Here is a 15,531-nt window from a genome sequence, read left to right as displayed (position 1 = left end):
TTTTCGACCCCTTTATCTCTCATTTCCTATGGGACTCCAATTAAGGCAAAAAGACTTCAGTTTTTCCCACACAAGCTAAGCACAGGCAGAAAATTTCCTCAGTTTTTCTAAAAAGCAGCAAACTTGCATATCTCAGCTATTATAGTTAAGTCTTTCAAGGATTATCTCTTATTTGGTTTCCACTTTTTTTTTAATACAGTTCCTGGGGTCTTCCCTGCATACTCACAGCAGTCACCAGGGATATGGGCAGCGTTCATACTTTAATTTGGGTTTTAGCCCTGTAGCAGCTCTCTCAGTCCTCCTAAACCCCACGCTGCTCTGAAAGTCTTCTAACATAATAAGCCAGTATGGTGGTGGTGGTGATTGTTTTCTATCTCTGAAACTATGAAAGTTAGGAAACCCCTTGTATAAAAAGCTACAAATTCACAATTCTTACCCACTGCTTTACTACCTTTAAAGAATAAACTTTTCCCTACTTTCTGCCTACTTTTGGTCTTTTTCCAGTATTTTCAAATACTTGGTTATTTTAAAAAATTTATTCCAGGTTTTATCACTGTTACTTGTGGGAGAATTCATTCACTTCACCAATTCACCACTACCTAAAGCTGGTAGTTCTGCTTTTTTAAGAACAATTTCCGAAACTTGAATTTACAATTTTACGTATAATAAAATTTATAACGTGATACCTTTTTATAATTAGTATATTGCTAATACTATAGTGGAAAATGGAATAAATTACATAAAATAATGGAAGAGCTCCAACGTCCATAAAAGTAGAAATTTGCAAGTGAACACACATAGACGCACAATTTCTTCATGCAGCCTATGCTGAAACTGGTGCCCTCCTATTCAAGATCCACATGTAGTTGGCATACAATCAGGTCTGGGGTTGTCAGGCTGAGTCATGAAAAAACAAAGCAAATAAACCATTTGCAACTATTTAAGAGTTAATAGAAATTAATTTAAGCTCCCCAAAATGTTTTATAGACTATTTTAAATAATGTCCCATGGATTAAAAGACAGAATAGGAAGATGAATAACTGGAATGAGGATTTGTTACATTCCTCTTAGAAACAACAGCAACAATTAAGAATAATTAAGGATGTCTTTTTAAAACAAAACACTTACCTTTGTTCTTCTTAAAACAAGAAAATACTTTAAATACTGTTTTTCAAAATACATTACACACTTTTGTTTTAACCAAGACAGCAATGGGAACTGAAAAAGAATCCACAACATTTGCTCTTAGCAATTCTACTTATATTCTCCTCTCACTGACAACTGGATAGTAAAATTTCATGGAATTTCAACCAGAAAACTGTGAAATTAGCCAACTAAATCAGTGGTAATTTATTAAAAGCTCAGAACAGATTATGTAGGTCCATTATAGGCAAATTGCTGAGTTGTCTTTGAGTATTTTGAAGGATCCACTTATTCTCACAATAGCAGTGCCTCAATAATAGTAATCTTATAACTGGCAAAAGAATCAATTTTCATGCAGAATGAGTACAACAAGTAAAGAGCAAGAAAGGAAATGGAGACCAAGGGCATCTTTTCACACCAATTTTATAAAAAAGCAAACAAAAAAGAACATGCACCATGATTGTTATTCTTCCTCAAGCCAAAACATTAATGTGGTGGCTTTGCTCTAAACCAGACATAGGAAAGGCTGGCTGAAGCACTGCAATCAAACTAACTGGATTTACCAATGATACACAAAAATAACACTTGCTAATGTTGAAATTCAAGCATAAGCAAACACAAAAATCATCCAGATTTAGAAAGAGCTATGAGAAAACTTTTTGGGAATGCTGAATATATTCATTATCTTGATTCTGGAGATAATTTCATGGGTGCCTACATACATCAAAACTTACCAAATTGTTCTCTTTGCATTCAGTTTTTTACTTCAGTTATACCTCAATAAAGTTTTTTTTGTTTTTTTTTTTATGAGCAGGAAAGAAAACATTGTTGATTCCTATCCATCACTTGGCTACTTGAAAGACAAATAGAAACCAATCCAAGTGACTGTAACCAAGTATAATTAACAATCCAATGATCACAGGCAAACAGAAAAGTCACCAAAGTTAAAAAAGTATATCAGTATTTTCAAAAGAAAGTACTAAAGACTCAATAGAAATATTCAAAGACTGCTCAGAGGTTTATGGAGGCCATGTTGCCCATGCAATCTATATCCCACCCTGGTGTAGGATGCTCCTGGTTTCCATTTCCAAATGGATATGTGATAACAGTTTATCAGGATTTGTAGCCTTACTGTACTTCTCTTCCTTGCATCTCTGCAGAATCTCTAAGCTCCTCTGGTGGACTGGGTGTTGGAGAAAGCTAAAACTATCCATACTTTTCAAAATTGCACATGGCGCTGTATCATCATGTCCTTAGGAAGCAAAAAAAACAAACAAAAAAAATGGAGAAAAGAAAAAGACATTATATAAGCCCAAACCAACAGAGGATCAAGGACAATGCTGCCAACTATTTAAGGGTGTATAAAAATGTATCAAATAATAGAAGTTATATGTGAATGTCCAATTATTTTGAGGAAAATGCTTAAAAATAACAGGAAAAAATAAAGGCGTTTTTCAGATATTCAAAGTGTCCTTTTCAGTACTCAAAGTATTGTTAGTTAACACCATACTAAAAATTTCTCAATACAAGCAAAAATTCAAAAGCAATTTGTATGATTTATTTTTTAAAAGGACGCATTTTTATCAGGTCTCAAATATAATTAACATATAGTTGGCAACACTGATGGAACCCCAAAGAGAAATATACCCAAAACAATTTACTTAAAGTTGAACAATTCTTTCACAAATCCTGCAATTAACCACACTTGTAGGAATTCCAACAAGTGTGTCAATAATGAAAACATGAAGAAAAGCACCATAGAGCAGGAAAGCCCAGCAGCACTTCTGTAATTACAAATTTGAAAACAAAGCTGAAGAATCTGTACCTCATTACCGCTTCTTAGGAAAATAGGATAGAAATCAGCTACCAGTGAAAAAAAGAAGAGAGCACATTCAAGTAAAGACCAAAGCCCCAGATTAGTGTTATTTAAAGTGAGTACTTAGGCAATAAAGTGAATGGGAGATGAGTGCCATAAATATTAGCAATAAAGAGTTTCCAGGCTTTAGGGTGGTGGTTGTGTATCATTTATTCAGAGATCACCTCTAGAGTTAGGGCATAATGTTCAAATTTAAATAAGTTTGCTTTTAAAAAACAAAGTACATAATAATATAGAGGCAAATGAAGTAACACATTAAAATGAACTAAAGTTCTATTACTGCATTTTACTGTATAATTAGGAATGAGATACAAGAGAACAATCTTTGGAAAAATCTCACAGCCAAATCATTTTAAAAGTTAAACAGTCTTATACTAAATTCAAAGAGGTTTGTAGGGCATATTTTAGTCTCGTTCTAATTCCCTAAATTGGATTTATATATCCAGAGAATAGACAGCCATATATAGCAATGGAGAGGGAATCTAATACCATAAATCATGTAATATTATATACAGAAAACAGGCTTTTAAAAAATAAAGTGAATTTGAAATATTTTTATAATAAAAAAGGAACTAAACTAATACAATACTATATTATTTGTACAATACAAAAAGTCAATAGGTACAAAGGTTGAATGTTTCAAAAAGAGAAGTATAACCAAGCTTAACATCATTTCTTACTCAAAAGATACCTCGATAAACATACTCTATTCTCATTATTACCAGCAATCCCCCCTTGATGGATTGATTGCTTGGAGAAAGAATGCTTAGGCCTTAGACTCCACTGCACTTGGTTTGGCAGTCAGCTGAAGGGGACCAGTTGAGGAAAAAACACCCAGTGAGTTCTAGTCAGACTCCATTCAAATTGTAAATTGAAGAAGTTATCACTAAACAATTATGCCTTTCAACAGCTAATCTGATAATCTGCTAGTCAAAAATAATTCAAGAATATTATGTGTTAAAGTATTCTGTATAAGAGCTCAGGATATTAAAATACACTAAATTATTATGTAGAGTTCTAAAAAATCAATCAACATTACTACAACCACCAAACTATTTTCTATTTCCTCTAAAAAACTGTGGCAGTGCCATTTAAATATGGGTATTTTTGTATCTGTGACTGCTTTGTCTCACCACCATGCCTAGATTAGTTTCTTTAACCTCTCTCCTGCTCTTTCATTCTTTCTATACCTTTTTACAGTTTTGAACATTATTTTCCAGACTGTGACATAATTTCTAAATCTTAAAGTGATATTCCTTGTTTGTTTTATGTACCAAACCCCTGCCAAGGTAGTTTGGTTTCCTAGGATGGTTTATATTTTCAGTGGGGATTCTTTTCTGAGGAGTCTCATCACCTGTTTTTTTTTTGTTTTGTTCTGTTGTTTTTTTTTTTTTTTTTTGAGAGGGAGTCTCACTCTGTCACCAGGCTGGAGTGCAGTGGTGCAATCTCAGCTCACTGCAACCTCTGCATCCCGGGTTCAAGCGATTCTCCTGCCTCAGCCTCCAGAGTAGCTGGGACTACAGGCATGCACCACCATGCCCAGCTAATTTTTGTATTTTTAGTGGAGACGGGGTTTCACCATGTTGAGCAGGATGGTCTCAATCTCCTGACCTCGCGACCTGCCTGCCTCGACCTCCCAAAGTGCTGGGATTACAGGCATGAGCCACTGTGCCTGGCCATCATCAACTCTTTTTTCATTTTTTTTTTTAAGATGGAGTCTTGCTCTGTCACCCAGGCTGGAGTGCAGTGGTGTGATCTCTGCTCACTGTATGTAACCTCTGCCTCTCAGGTTGATGCCATTCTCCCACCTCAGCCTCCCGAGCAGCTGGGACTACAGGCGCCAGCCACCATGCCTGGCTAATTTTGTTTTTGTATTTTTAGTAGAGACAGGGTTTCACTGTGTTAGCCAGGATGGTCTCGATCTCCTGACCTCATGATCCGCCTGACTCGGCCTCCAAAGTACTGGGATTATAGGCATGAGCCACTGCACCCGGCCTACTCATCATCAACTCTTAAAAGAGATTTATTTCGTATTTTCTTATGCTAGTTGCTGGACTGGTTGTGATGATAATTTCTTAGTTTGACATTACGCACCAAACACATAGTATAAATTCAGACCCCATACTCACACATGGTGCAGATGTAGGGCACTGATTTTTTTAAAGATAACTTCTTTTTAACCTTATCTAAGGCCTAACACAGATTGCTAAGGCTCCTCGTTTTTTCTTACGCAGGACCAGCATTTTTCAAGAATTTTTTTAGTGACAGAAAAGTTCCATAACTTTGAAAGACTTGGACTATGTAACAGAGGCTCAATCCCAGCTCCAAAATATCATTCAGACCTTAGGCAATATCTTTGGCCCTATAAGTTTCTGTAATGTCAACTCAAAGGCCTTAAGGCCATTTTTTAAAGCTATATTTCACAAACATAAAATACGCTTTTCTTAAGTACTCAGTTTGATGAATTTAAACAAACATTTACATCCACAAAATCCTGAATCAAGATAGAGAACATTTCTATCACCCCCCCAAGTTATTTTATCTCCCTTCCTATCAATGCTACCCTTGCCTGATCGCACCAGAAGTAATCAAGTTCTGATTTGTCACAATTTATTACCTTTTTTTTTTTTTTTTTGAGATGGAGTTTCGCTCTTGTTGTCCAGGCTGGAGTGCAATGGTGCGATCTCAGCTCACCACAATCTCCACCTCCTGGGTTCAAGCGATTCTCTTGCCTCAGCTTCCCAAGTAGCTGGGATTACAGGCATGCGCCATCAAGCCTGGCTAAATTTTTGTATTTTTAGCAGAGACAGTTTCTCCATGTCAGTCAGGCTGGTCTTGAACTCCCGACCTCAGGTGATCCACCCACCTCGGCCTCCCAAAGTGCTGGTATTACAGGCGTGAGCCACTGGGCCCAGCCATTTTGTCTGTTCTTAAACTAAAGAAATAACACAGCATATATTCTTTCATATCTAGCTTTTTGCTGAGGATTTTTTGTGACTCATTCATTCTGAGTATCAGTGGTTTGTTTCTTTTCATTGCTGAGTAATGTTACATGGTAGGAGTATATCACAATTTGGTCATCCATTCTTCCACTGATGAACATTCAGGAACTATTATGAATAAAAGAACTTTAGAATATTCTTTTTTGTATGTTTGTAACAGTTTTATTGAAATACAATTCACCTACTAAACAATTCATTGATTTAAAGTATACAATTAAATGCTTTTAGTATAATTCATGAAGCTAAACATTACCACAATCAATTTTAGAACATTTTGATCATACAAAAAGATACTCATACTCTCTATCATCCTCCCCATCTCTTAGCTCTATACCTGACCTTCTAGCCCTAGGCAAACACTAATCTAAGTTCTGTCTCTACAGATTTGCTTATTCTGGACAATTCACATAAACAGAATCATACAATATTCCATTTTGTAATATAGAGTATTGTATGATTCCATATTACAAATATGGAAACTGTATTTCTTTGATATATCATAATGAGAACCCGGCATGGTGGCTCGCACCTGTAATCCCAGACACTCGGGAGGCTGAGCAGCGAGGATCACTTAAGGCCAAGAGTTCAAGACCAGTCTGGGTAATACAGCAAGACCCACCTCTAAAAACAAATTTAAAAATAGAAAAGGCCAGGCATGGTGGCATGTACCTGTAGTTCCAGTGTCTTGAGACGCTGAAGCAGGAAGATAACATGAGCCCAGGAGTTTGAGGCTACAGTGAACTGTGATAGCACCACTGCATTCCAACACATGCAACACAGCGAAACCTGGCTCTTAAAAAAAAAAAAAAAAGTATATATATATATATATACACACACACGTATATATACGTATATATATGTATGTATGTATGTATGTATGTATATATATACGTATATATACGTATATATATATGCCCAGTGTGGTGGCTCACGCCTGTAATCCCAGAACTTTGGGAGGCCGAGGCGGGTGGGTCACCTGAGGTCAGGAGTTGAAGACCAGTCTGGCCAACATAGTGAAACCTCACCTCTACTAAAAATACAAAAATATAAAAATAGCCAGGCATGGTGGCGAGTGCCTGTATTCCCAGCTACTAGCGAGGCTGAGGCAGGAGAATCGCTTGAACCTGGGAGGTGAAGGTTGCAGTGAGCCAAGATTGCACCACTGCACTCCAGCCTGGGTGACAGAGCAAGACTCCGTCTCAAAAAAAAAAAATAAATAAATAAATAAAATAAAATAAATAAATAAATATATATATATACTTATCTCTTATATACACGTAGCATGTGTGTAGCATATATATTAGCATATATACATATATGTAGTATATATGTACATATAAGTAGTATATATGTATATATACACATATATATGTATATATACACATATACATATATACTATACACACATGTAGCATATATAGCATATATGCTATATATGTATATATGTATGCTATATATGTACACGTGTATATATATACACACACACACAAGTATATATATATATATCTTAATGCTTTCAAGGTTCATTCATATTGTGGCATGTACCAGTATTTCATTTCTTTTATGGCCAAATAACATGCCAATAATGGATATACCACCTTTTGTTCATCCATTCATCAGTTGATGGAACATTTGGGTTGTCTCTACTTGTTGGCTATTAGAAAGATGTTGTGAAGAATATCTGTCTACACATTTTGTTTTGTTTGTTCTTCTAAGTACATACCTAGGAGCAGAATTGGTGGGTCAAATATAATTCTATATTTAACTTTCTGAGGAACTGCCAAAACGTTTTACAGAGTGGCTACATCAGTAGTATACAAGACTTCTAATTTTTCCATATCCTCACTAAAATATGTATTAGGCACTGTCTTTACTGATACTCAGCCTTTTTTCTTGTATAAACATTTCTCAGGTTACTGGGAGCCTTTGATTAATTTCCAGGGTTCTGACAAAGTTGTTTAGACAATTTTTGCCAATTTTCTCATTGCTATTATGAAAAAGTTTTCAGAGGTCCTTACCCCACCATTTCACTGATGTCTATCCAAAACCCTTATTCTTAATTGCCCTACTATACTGCCCAATACAGAAGTAATTTATAAAAAATAGTCCTGTTTTTTCTTTAACAAAAGTTTATTTAAATCTATTAAGTACTAGGAAGAATTGTGTACAGAGTACAGCATAGAGATTCTAGACTTATGGTGATACCCAAATCAATTTTAGTATCTGGTCATTTTTGAAAATAGATGGTCACTAGAATGCTTCTCCCACTTACATAAACAAACAGAAGTACATCAGAGTTACATAGTCTATTGAGTGGGATGAAGAAGAGAAACAGGTTCTGTGGAAACCCTTAAAGCTCTCTCATCTGCAGACACTATACAAAGGGTTTCAGCTTCTCTCTTTGTAGATGAAGAAACTGAAAAATACTTTGGACCCTCTTGTTCATGTCTCATCCTGATGGCACAGCTGAATTACCCATCTTTGCCTAGCCTTTTTAGACTAGTTTAAATTCCTATTTGGCTATACTTTTATTTATTAATAACTCCAGAAGAACCAAATAAAGCATCATTGTACTCAGTTCTACATACTGTATAATTCCCAGTCAGGTTATGATTTCTGCTATATCCTCTTCAGGATCCTTAAATAGTATTCTCTACTCTGGGCTCTTCCTTATTTATGAGGAGGAAATCACAGGCAAGGTTGATGATACAACTGGAGCATCTGTTCTCTATTATCTCATTGCTGACCAGACAAATCATTACCATTTCTCATTCTACCTCTCAGCAGGGCCAATGTGCAGTTTCACTGAGACTGCCTATTGATGTGACTCCACTAAGAACATTTTATGATTTCCAACAGCCTGATCACCATAATATACATTCTACAATTACAATAACATTTTCTCAAAAATAGTTGAATTACTTTTGATTTAAAGGCCTTAAAATGGCCTTGTGTCTTTTAATATGAAAGTCTGTAAAAAAAGAAAACAATAACAAGAGTAAAAAATAGATTTTAATTTGATATCGTAAATTGTGCTCAGTTGGCTTGACGAAAAGAATGTCAGGGAATTCCTTGAAGAAATCCAGGGTATTTTTGGTGAACACACCTGTTTACCATCAGGGTGTTTCTTGACAACTAAGAGTCCACTGAAGTTTTTAATTAATATATCATCAAAGGAAATAAAAATATACTGTAATTCTGCAGATTTCATCTTCTTTCTTCTTTAGAATCTTTGCCCTCTTATTCTCATATCCAACATCTAGAATTGGTCACCTCACCTTTTCTGCCTTTCATATTTTCTACTTCATCTTAATCTGTAATTCCTATTTCATCTTAATATGACTGCATAATATTTACGGTCATTATAAAAATTCTGGATCTACCATTTAAACCATTTTCACAATCTGTTAGTTTTTACAGTGATACAATGTTCCAACTTTATAATATGTTTTTATCCTAAACCTACCAAAAGAGAGTAGGTAGGAAGTGGTGTGGAGAAAATAAAATGTTAGGGTGAATGCTGGCATTGACACTGATATATTGTAATATAAACAATTACTTTCAGAAACAAATCTGCTCAGGCCTCAAAATGCAAACAAACCAGAGTTTTTCTTTTCCTTTATAAAAAGTAAAAATTTTAAAGTTTTTTCCAAGGGGAAATTTTAGGTGGCTGGAATGTTGTGTTTCTTAACCTAGGTGGTAGTTCCAGGGTTGTGTTTACTTTGTGATACTTCACTGAACTATACATTTTTGCTTTGTGTACTTTTCTATATGCATGTTAGGTTGAATACAAATTTTCAAAAAGAGATTATTATATGGAAGCTCTGTACTAGCCAGAAGGGAAAACAAGACTAGAAAATAAGCAATCTAGACTTTATCAAGGTAGAGAAAATACAGGTTGTTTATCATTAATAACATTGCATGTCATTGCCGATATTGATAATAACAGATATGTAACAACTAGCTTTCACAAATAATAGATTTTAAATGCCAAAGGAATATACAGATAATGTGAATAAAGTAAATAGGCTTTGACAGTAAATACAAGAAAAGTTTCTTCTCTTACTCAATTATGTCTTAGCAGGATACTAATCAATTTTGAGTGGTTTTCTTGATTAGAAGTTTGTCATAATAAACAAGAAAGCATCTTAAAGAAAAAAAATTTTCCTTAAAGCTTTTTACAAAGATAACCTCTTAGAAATCACTTTGTAAAAGGCAAAGCAGGTTTGAGATAGTCCTTTTATTTCTCTAATAAACTATAATTCTCCCTATATATCTACAAAGACCAGTTCAAATACTTTACAATCTAAAAAACGGAAACTAGGTTCAATTATTTTACATGTATTTTTAGAAATACACTCTCTCATTTAAAAGCTAAACTTAAAGTTTTACTACTAGTGCACATCCCAAAAAGCCACGTAAGTCACTTTGGGAGTCCTGAAAGCACAAGTGAGCCCTATAACATTTCTAATGAAAGGCATAAATCTCAACTGCATATGTATCACAAAATCTTCTCTATGCAGCAATGGCCCTACCTAAGACTAGAGCTACAGCAAATAACAGTTTGGTTTCCAGTAGGCCAAAAGTGCTTATGAAGTTGCCCTCCCACAGAACATGAGATGAGAGATTTTATGATTGAAGGGGGAGGCATACAGAAAAAGTATCCTGCTTTATCTATTTCTAAATTTCAAAGTTTTTAAAAATCCATGAACTAAGAGTAAAGGAAAAGAAAATGAACACTTCATGAACAAATGCTCTGACTTTATCCTCATAATTTTAAAGGCAGTATAACTCTCTTTTACAGAAAAGAAAAACTGTTCATAGTCACAGATCAGTTAAGAGATGACACTAGATTGACTACAGAAGCAGGATTTTTGTCTTTGAGAATCTCATAGCAAGAATTCTACTCCTTTTTGTGAAGAAGTAGAAAGGTAAAAAAAAAAAAAAAAAAAAAAAGATGAAGTATGGTAGAATACTAATAACTACTACTTACCAGTTTTTCTGTGAATGTTTCTTTTCCCAGCTTCCCTGAAAGCAACTATGGCTCTGAAAAAAGCTCGGAGAATTGCCCATCGGAAAACAGCTACAGGATCAATTCCAATCATCCCAGAGATAAATGCATTCTTGCTGCTTCTCAGAAGAGCTACAATGTCTGGGCGCATATGATCTGTATTTTTTTCCCGGAAATCCTATATGAAAAAAGTACCAGTGTTACTTAAGGGAAAAAAAATTATTAAAAACAAGATGATGGGTGATAACATACTTTGGATGCTTGTCCCTCCAAACCTCATATTGAAATGTGATTCCCCCATGGTAGAGATGGTGCCTGGTAGGAGGTGTTTGGGTCATGGAGGCAGATCCCTCATGAAGGGATTGGGGCTCTCTTCAAAGTGATGAATGAGTTTTTGCTCTGAATTCACCAAAATCTGGTTATTTAAAAGTGTGGCACTCCTACTTCTCCATCTCTTGTTCCCTCTCTCTTTGTTCTCGCTCTCTTGCCATATGACACACGTGCTTCCGCTTTGCCTTCCACCACAAGTAAAAGCTCTCTGAGGCTTCACCAGAAGCCAGGTAGGTATCAGTGCTCTGCTTCCTGTACAGCCTGAAGAATCGTGAGCCAATTAAACCTCTTTTCTTTATAAGTTGCCCAGCCATAGGTGTTTCTTTATAGCAACATGAGAATGGACTAACCTAAGTGACATGTTTGAACAGTGGTTGAACAATGAGATAGAAGAAATGTCTGCTCCAGGTAGCTAACTGGACCGGGTATCTTCTATAAGGTCTCATCCAATCCTAAAACTATTGATTTCTATAATACATGTAAATTAGAATAAATATTCTACAATTTTATAGCAGCTTGTTAAACTCTGGTCAGGGACAGCCTCTCCAAAGAGGTATCACGTACAGCCACAGGAGAGCTAAATAACAAAAAGGAGGCAGAGATGAGAAAACTGGGAAGAGCAAGCAAGGGTAACACCTATAACCTATAGATAATGATAAGCTGGACAAGTTAGGAGAAAAAGGATAAAAACCACAGGCTGGAGCACTGGGGACAAGGAGACAGTGTAGAAGATTAGACAAATAAATAGGCTATTTAGACTCTGAACTTCAGTTGTTTGTTCAGTTTTATTCAAGTATAAAGAAAAGCCCTGGAAAGGTAACGACATGAGCTAACTGGTGTCTTATACATTGGTTGCTGCATAGGAAATGAATTATTCAAAGAAAGAATGGAAAAAAGGAGGCTCAATATTAGAGTAAACCAGATAAGAACTGCTAGTGACTTGGACTTGGTCAGTTGTAACAGCAGAAATGAAAAATAGCTATATTTGCGACATGTAAAGGCAAAAAACCTGCTGATTAATTAGGGTGTGATGAGAAAATGAGGAAATCAGGTTAAAACTTGTATTTTGGGGTTGGGTATTTAGTGGATGAAGATGCCATATGCTGATAAGGAGAAGACTAGAGAAAGAAAAGTTATGAGGATAAGAAATGAAGATCAAGAGATCAGTTTTGTCCAAGTGAAGTTTGTGCCAGTGAGGATAATAATAGTAGGTAACACTTATTGAGAGGTTAGTATGTGTCTGGCACTCTTCTAAGTATTTTACATGTATTGTCTCATGTAATCTCATTTAATATTCCTAATAATCCTTTCAGATAGATGTTACTACTCCCATTTTATAGATGAGAAAACTGAATCAGAGAGAGGTGAAATATCTTGGCTCCTATCACACAATAAGTGGAAGAGCAAGGGCTCAAAAACATTCACTCATAACCAAATGGATGTGTGAGTCTGGAGTGCTAGGGAGATTTCAGAAAATATATTTGGTTATTATCAGCATATAGATTGTTTTTTTAACAAGGTCTCGCTCTTCAGTACAGGTCAGGCTGGAGTGCAGTTGGCACCATCATAGCTCACTGCAGCTTGTAACTCCTGGACTCAGGCAATCCTCTGCCTCAGCCTTCCGTGTACCTGTGAGTACAGATGTGCATCACCACGTCTGGCTAATTTTTTTCATTATTTTTGTAGAGACAGAGTCTTGCTATGTTGCCCAGGCTGGTCTTGAACTCCTGGCCTCAAGTAATTCCCCCACCTCAGCCTCCCAAAATGCTGGGATTACAGATGTAAGCCATTGTGCCCAGCCAGCACATAGATTTTTAAAGCTGAAAAAGAAGGATTGTAAATAGGCAGGAACAACAAGTACCAAAGAACAGAGGTTGGAGGAAATAGAACATAAGAAAATGGGTTAAAATGCACCATAAATAAGTGGGGAGAGTAAGCTTCCACTCTGGGAACAAGGGCCCAGACTGATATTACAGCATAGGCATTGACTATAATCTTACCAAATGGAAAGATTAAAAATTTGGTTAAGTAAATCGCTCCAAGTTGGTACAGCTTCATAGAATATCTCTAACTCAGAATTCTATGAGAAATATACCTAGCATTATGTCATCTATCCTCATGTACAGAAGTCAGCTTGCACTCATCCTATTACTTTTAGGGCTTTCCTTTCTTAATTCTTCTTTATTCTCCTGAGAACATAGAAAAACAGGAAACGAGCCAGGAATTTTGGTCCTTGGCTTGTCCTTACATACCCTTAGAGCAAACATATGTATTATAAAAGAAAATTAGAAAAACTGAATAAGAGTACTCAAATCCAAATAACCTCTGACACCATAATCAGCAGCTAATAACTACTGATGGCAGACAAGCTGTGAGGCATGAACTTAATGTATTTTACATAACCTATTTTTACCCAATTCTAACAACTACTCAATAAAGCAGATTTAGTCATAAGCCATAATTTACTGATAAGTAAACAGAAAGGTAAAGCAGCTTTCCAAAGGTCAAAGAGACAATAAATACCAGTGCAGGAACTGAAACACCAGTCTGTCCTACTACTATTAATAACTACACTGTACAACCTAAAAATCTAGGATTCTTTTCAATGCTGACTGTCAAGTGTTGAGAGTGACCAGTGACCTTCATTTTCAAAATTAAGTCGTCTGTCTTCATACTTCTGGATTTCTAAGTACATTATCAACTGACCATATCATTCTTCTTCAAAATCTCTCTCTAGTTTCCACGAGAACATACTTTGTGGTTTACTATTTACCTCCTATACTGCCCTTCTAAGTCCTCATTGCTAGTTCATATTGGAAATTCAAGGATGGATTTAATAGTGTGTACTCATTTCTCTTTTATTGGTTTGTTTGTTTTTTGAGACAGGGTCTTGTTCTGTTGCCCAGGTTGGAGTGCAGTGGCACCATCTCAATTCACTGCAACCTCTGCCTCCCAGGCTCAAGTGAATTCTAGCCCTCTGCCTCCCAAGTAGCTGGGACTACAGGCACACAGCACCATGCCCAGCTAACCTTTGGTATTTTGTGCAGACACTAGGTCTTCCCATGTTCCCCAGGCTGGTCTCGAACTCTGGGACTTAAGTGATCCACCCACCTCGGCCTCCCAAAGTGCTGGGATTACAGGAGTGAGCCACCACACCTGGCTGTGCACTCATTTCTTCACTCAACCCTCTTATACCAAGTGATCAGAACCAGAGTTATGATTATTTTATTTATTTTATTTTATTTTATTTTATTTATGTATTAGAGACAGAGTTTCGCTCTTGTTGCTCAGACTGGAATGCAATGGCTTGATCTTGGCTCACCGCAACCTCTACCTCCTGGGTTCAAGCAATTGTCCTGCCTCAGCCTCCCGAGTAGCTGGGATTACAGGCATACATGCCACCACGCCTGGCTAATTTTGTATTTTTTTAGTAGAGACAGGGTTTCTCCATGTTCATCAAGCTGGTCTCGAACTCCTGACCTCAGGTGATCTGCCTGCCTTGGCCTCCCAAAGTGCTGGGATTACAGGCGTGAAGTTATGACTTTAAATTAACACTATCTATATGACGAAGCCCAAATGCAAATTTCCAGATCAGATCTTTCTTATTATTTCCTGAGATCCATTAACAAATCTTAAAGGGTACGTCTAATTTGAAAGAAAATGTGTAAGACCAGTAGTACATTTAAATGTTTGGAAGCATTCACTTGTAAAACCATGTGGGCCTGGGATTTCCTCTGTGGAAAAGTTCTGAACTACTGATTCAAATTATTTAGCCAACAGAATTTTCAGGTTTTTCTATTTATTCTGGTGTTAGTTTTGGTAAAATGTTTTTTAATGGAATTTATCCATTTTTTGTTTTCAAACTTCCTGACAAAATATATTCGTATCCTTCTAATATCTGTAGGTTATGTAGTAAAGTTCTCTTTTTTCATTCCTGGTATCTGTAATCTATAAATTTTTTATATTATCAGTTATTTTCCTATTACATTTAATTTGTATTATTTTGTGTTATCTTTTCAAGGAACTAACTTTTGGCTTAGTGGATTTCTTTGTTCAATATCTGCTTTATATTGCCTGATTTCTGGTCTTATTTTTATACCCTTTCTCTAATTCCTTTGAGTGTGATTTGCTCTACTTTTCCTAGTTTCTTACATAGAAGCTTAGATAAC

The 15,531-nt window shown here is 36.0% G+C and overlaps 1 protein-coding gene across 5 annotated transcripts in view; it reads right to left on the bottom strand.

Annotated features, from left to right (window-relative positions):
• The window catches only part of MYO9A (myosin IXA), a 300,242-nt gene that overhangs the window by 120,865 nt on the left and 163,846 nt on the right, over positions 1-15,531 (bottom strand). For 4 of the 5 annotated variants that reach the window (XM_058427939.1, XM_032174780.2, XM_032174781.2 and 1 more), the window contains 2 exons: positions 11,015-11,210; positions 2,276-2,395 (listed from right to left, as the gene is read on the bottom strand). In XM_058427939.1, coding sequence (XP_058283922.1) covers positions 2,276-2,395; positions 11,015-11,210 — 316 coding nt within the window. The remainder of the gene's footprint in view (positions 1-2,275; positions 2,396-11,014; positions 11,211-15,531) is intronic. The other variant, XM_058427940.1, reaches the window with a different exon arrangement.

This window comes from Hylobates moloch, unplaced genomic scaffold, assembly GCF_009828535.3.
Source record: "Hylobates moloch isolate HMO894 unplaced genomic scaffold, HMol_V3 SCAFFOLD_14, whole genome shotgun sequence".
In the NCBI taxonomy this organism is placed as follows: domain Eukaryota; kingdom Metazoa; phylum Chordata; class Mammalia; order Primates; family Hylobatidae; genus Hylobates; species Hylobates moloch.
This window is presented reverse-complemented; position numbering and strand designations above follow the sequence as displayed.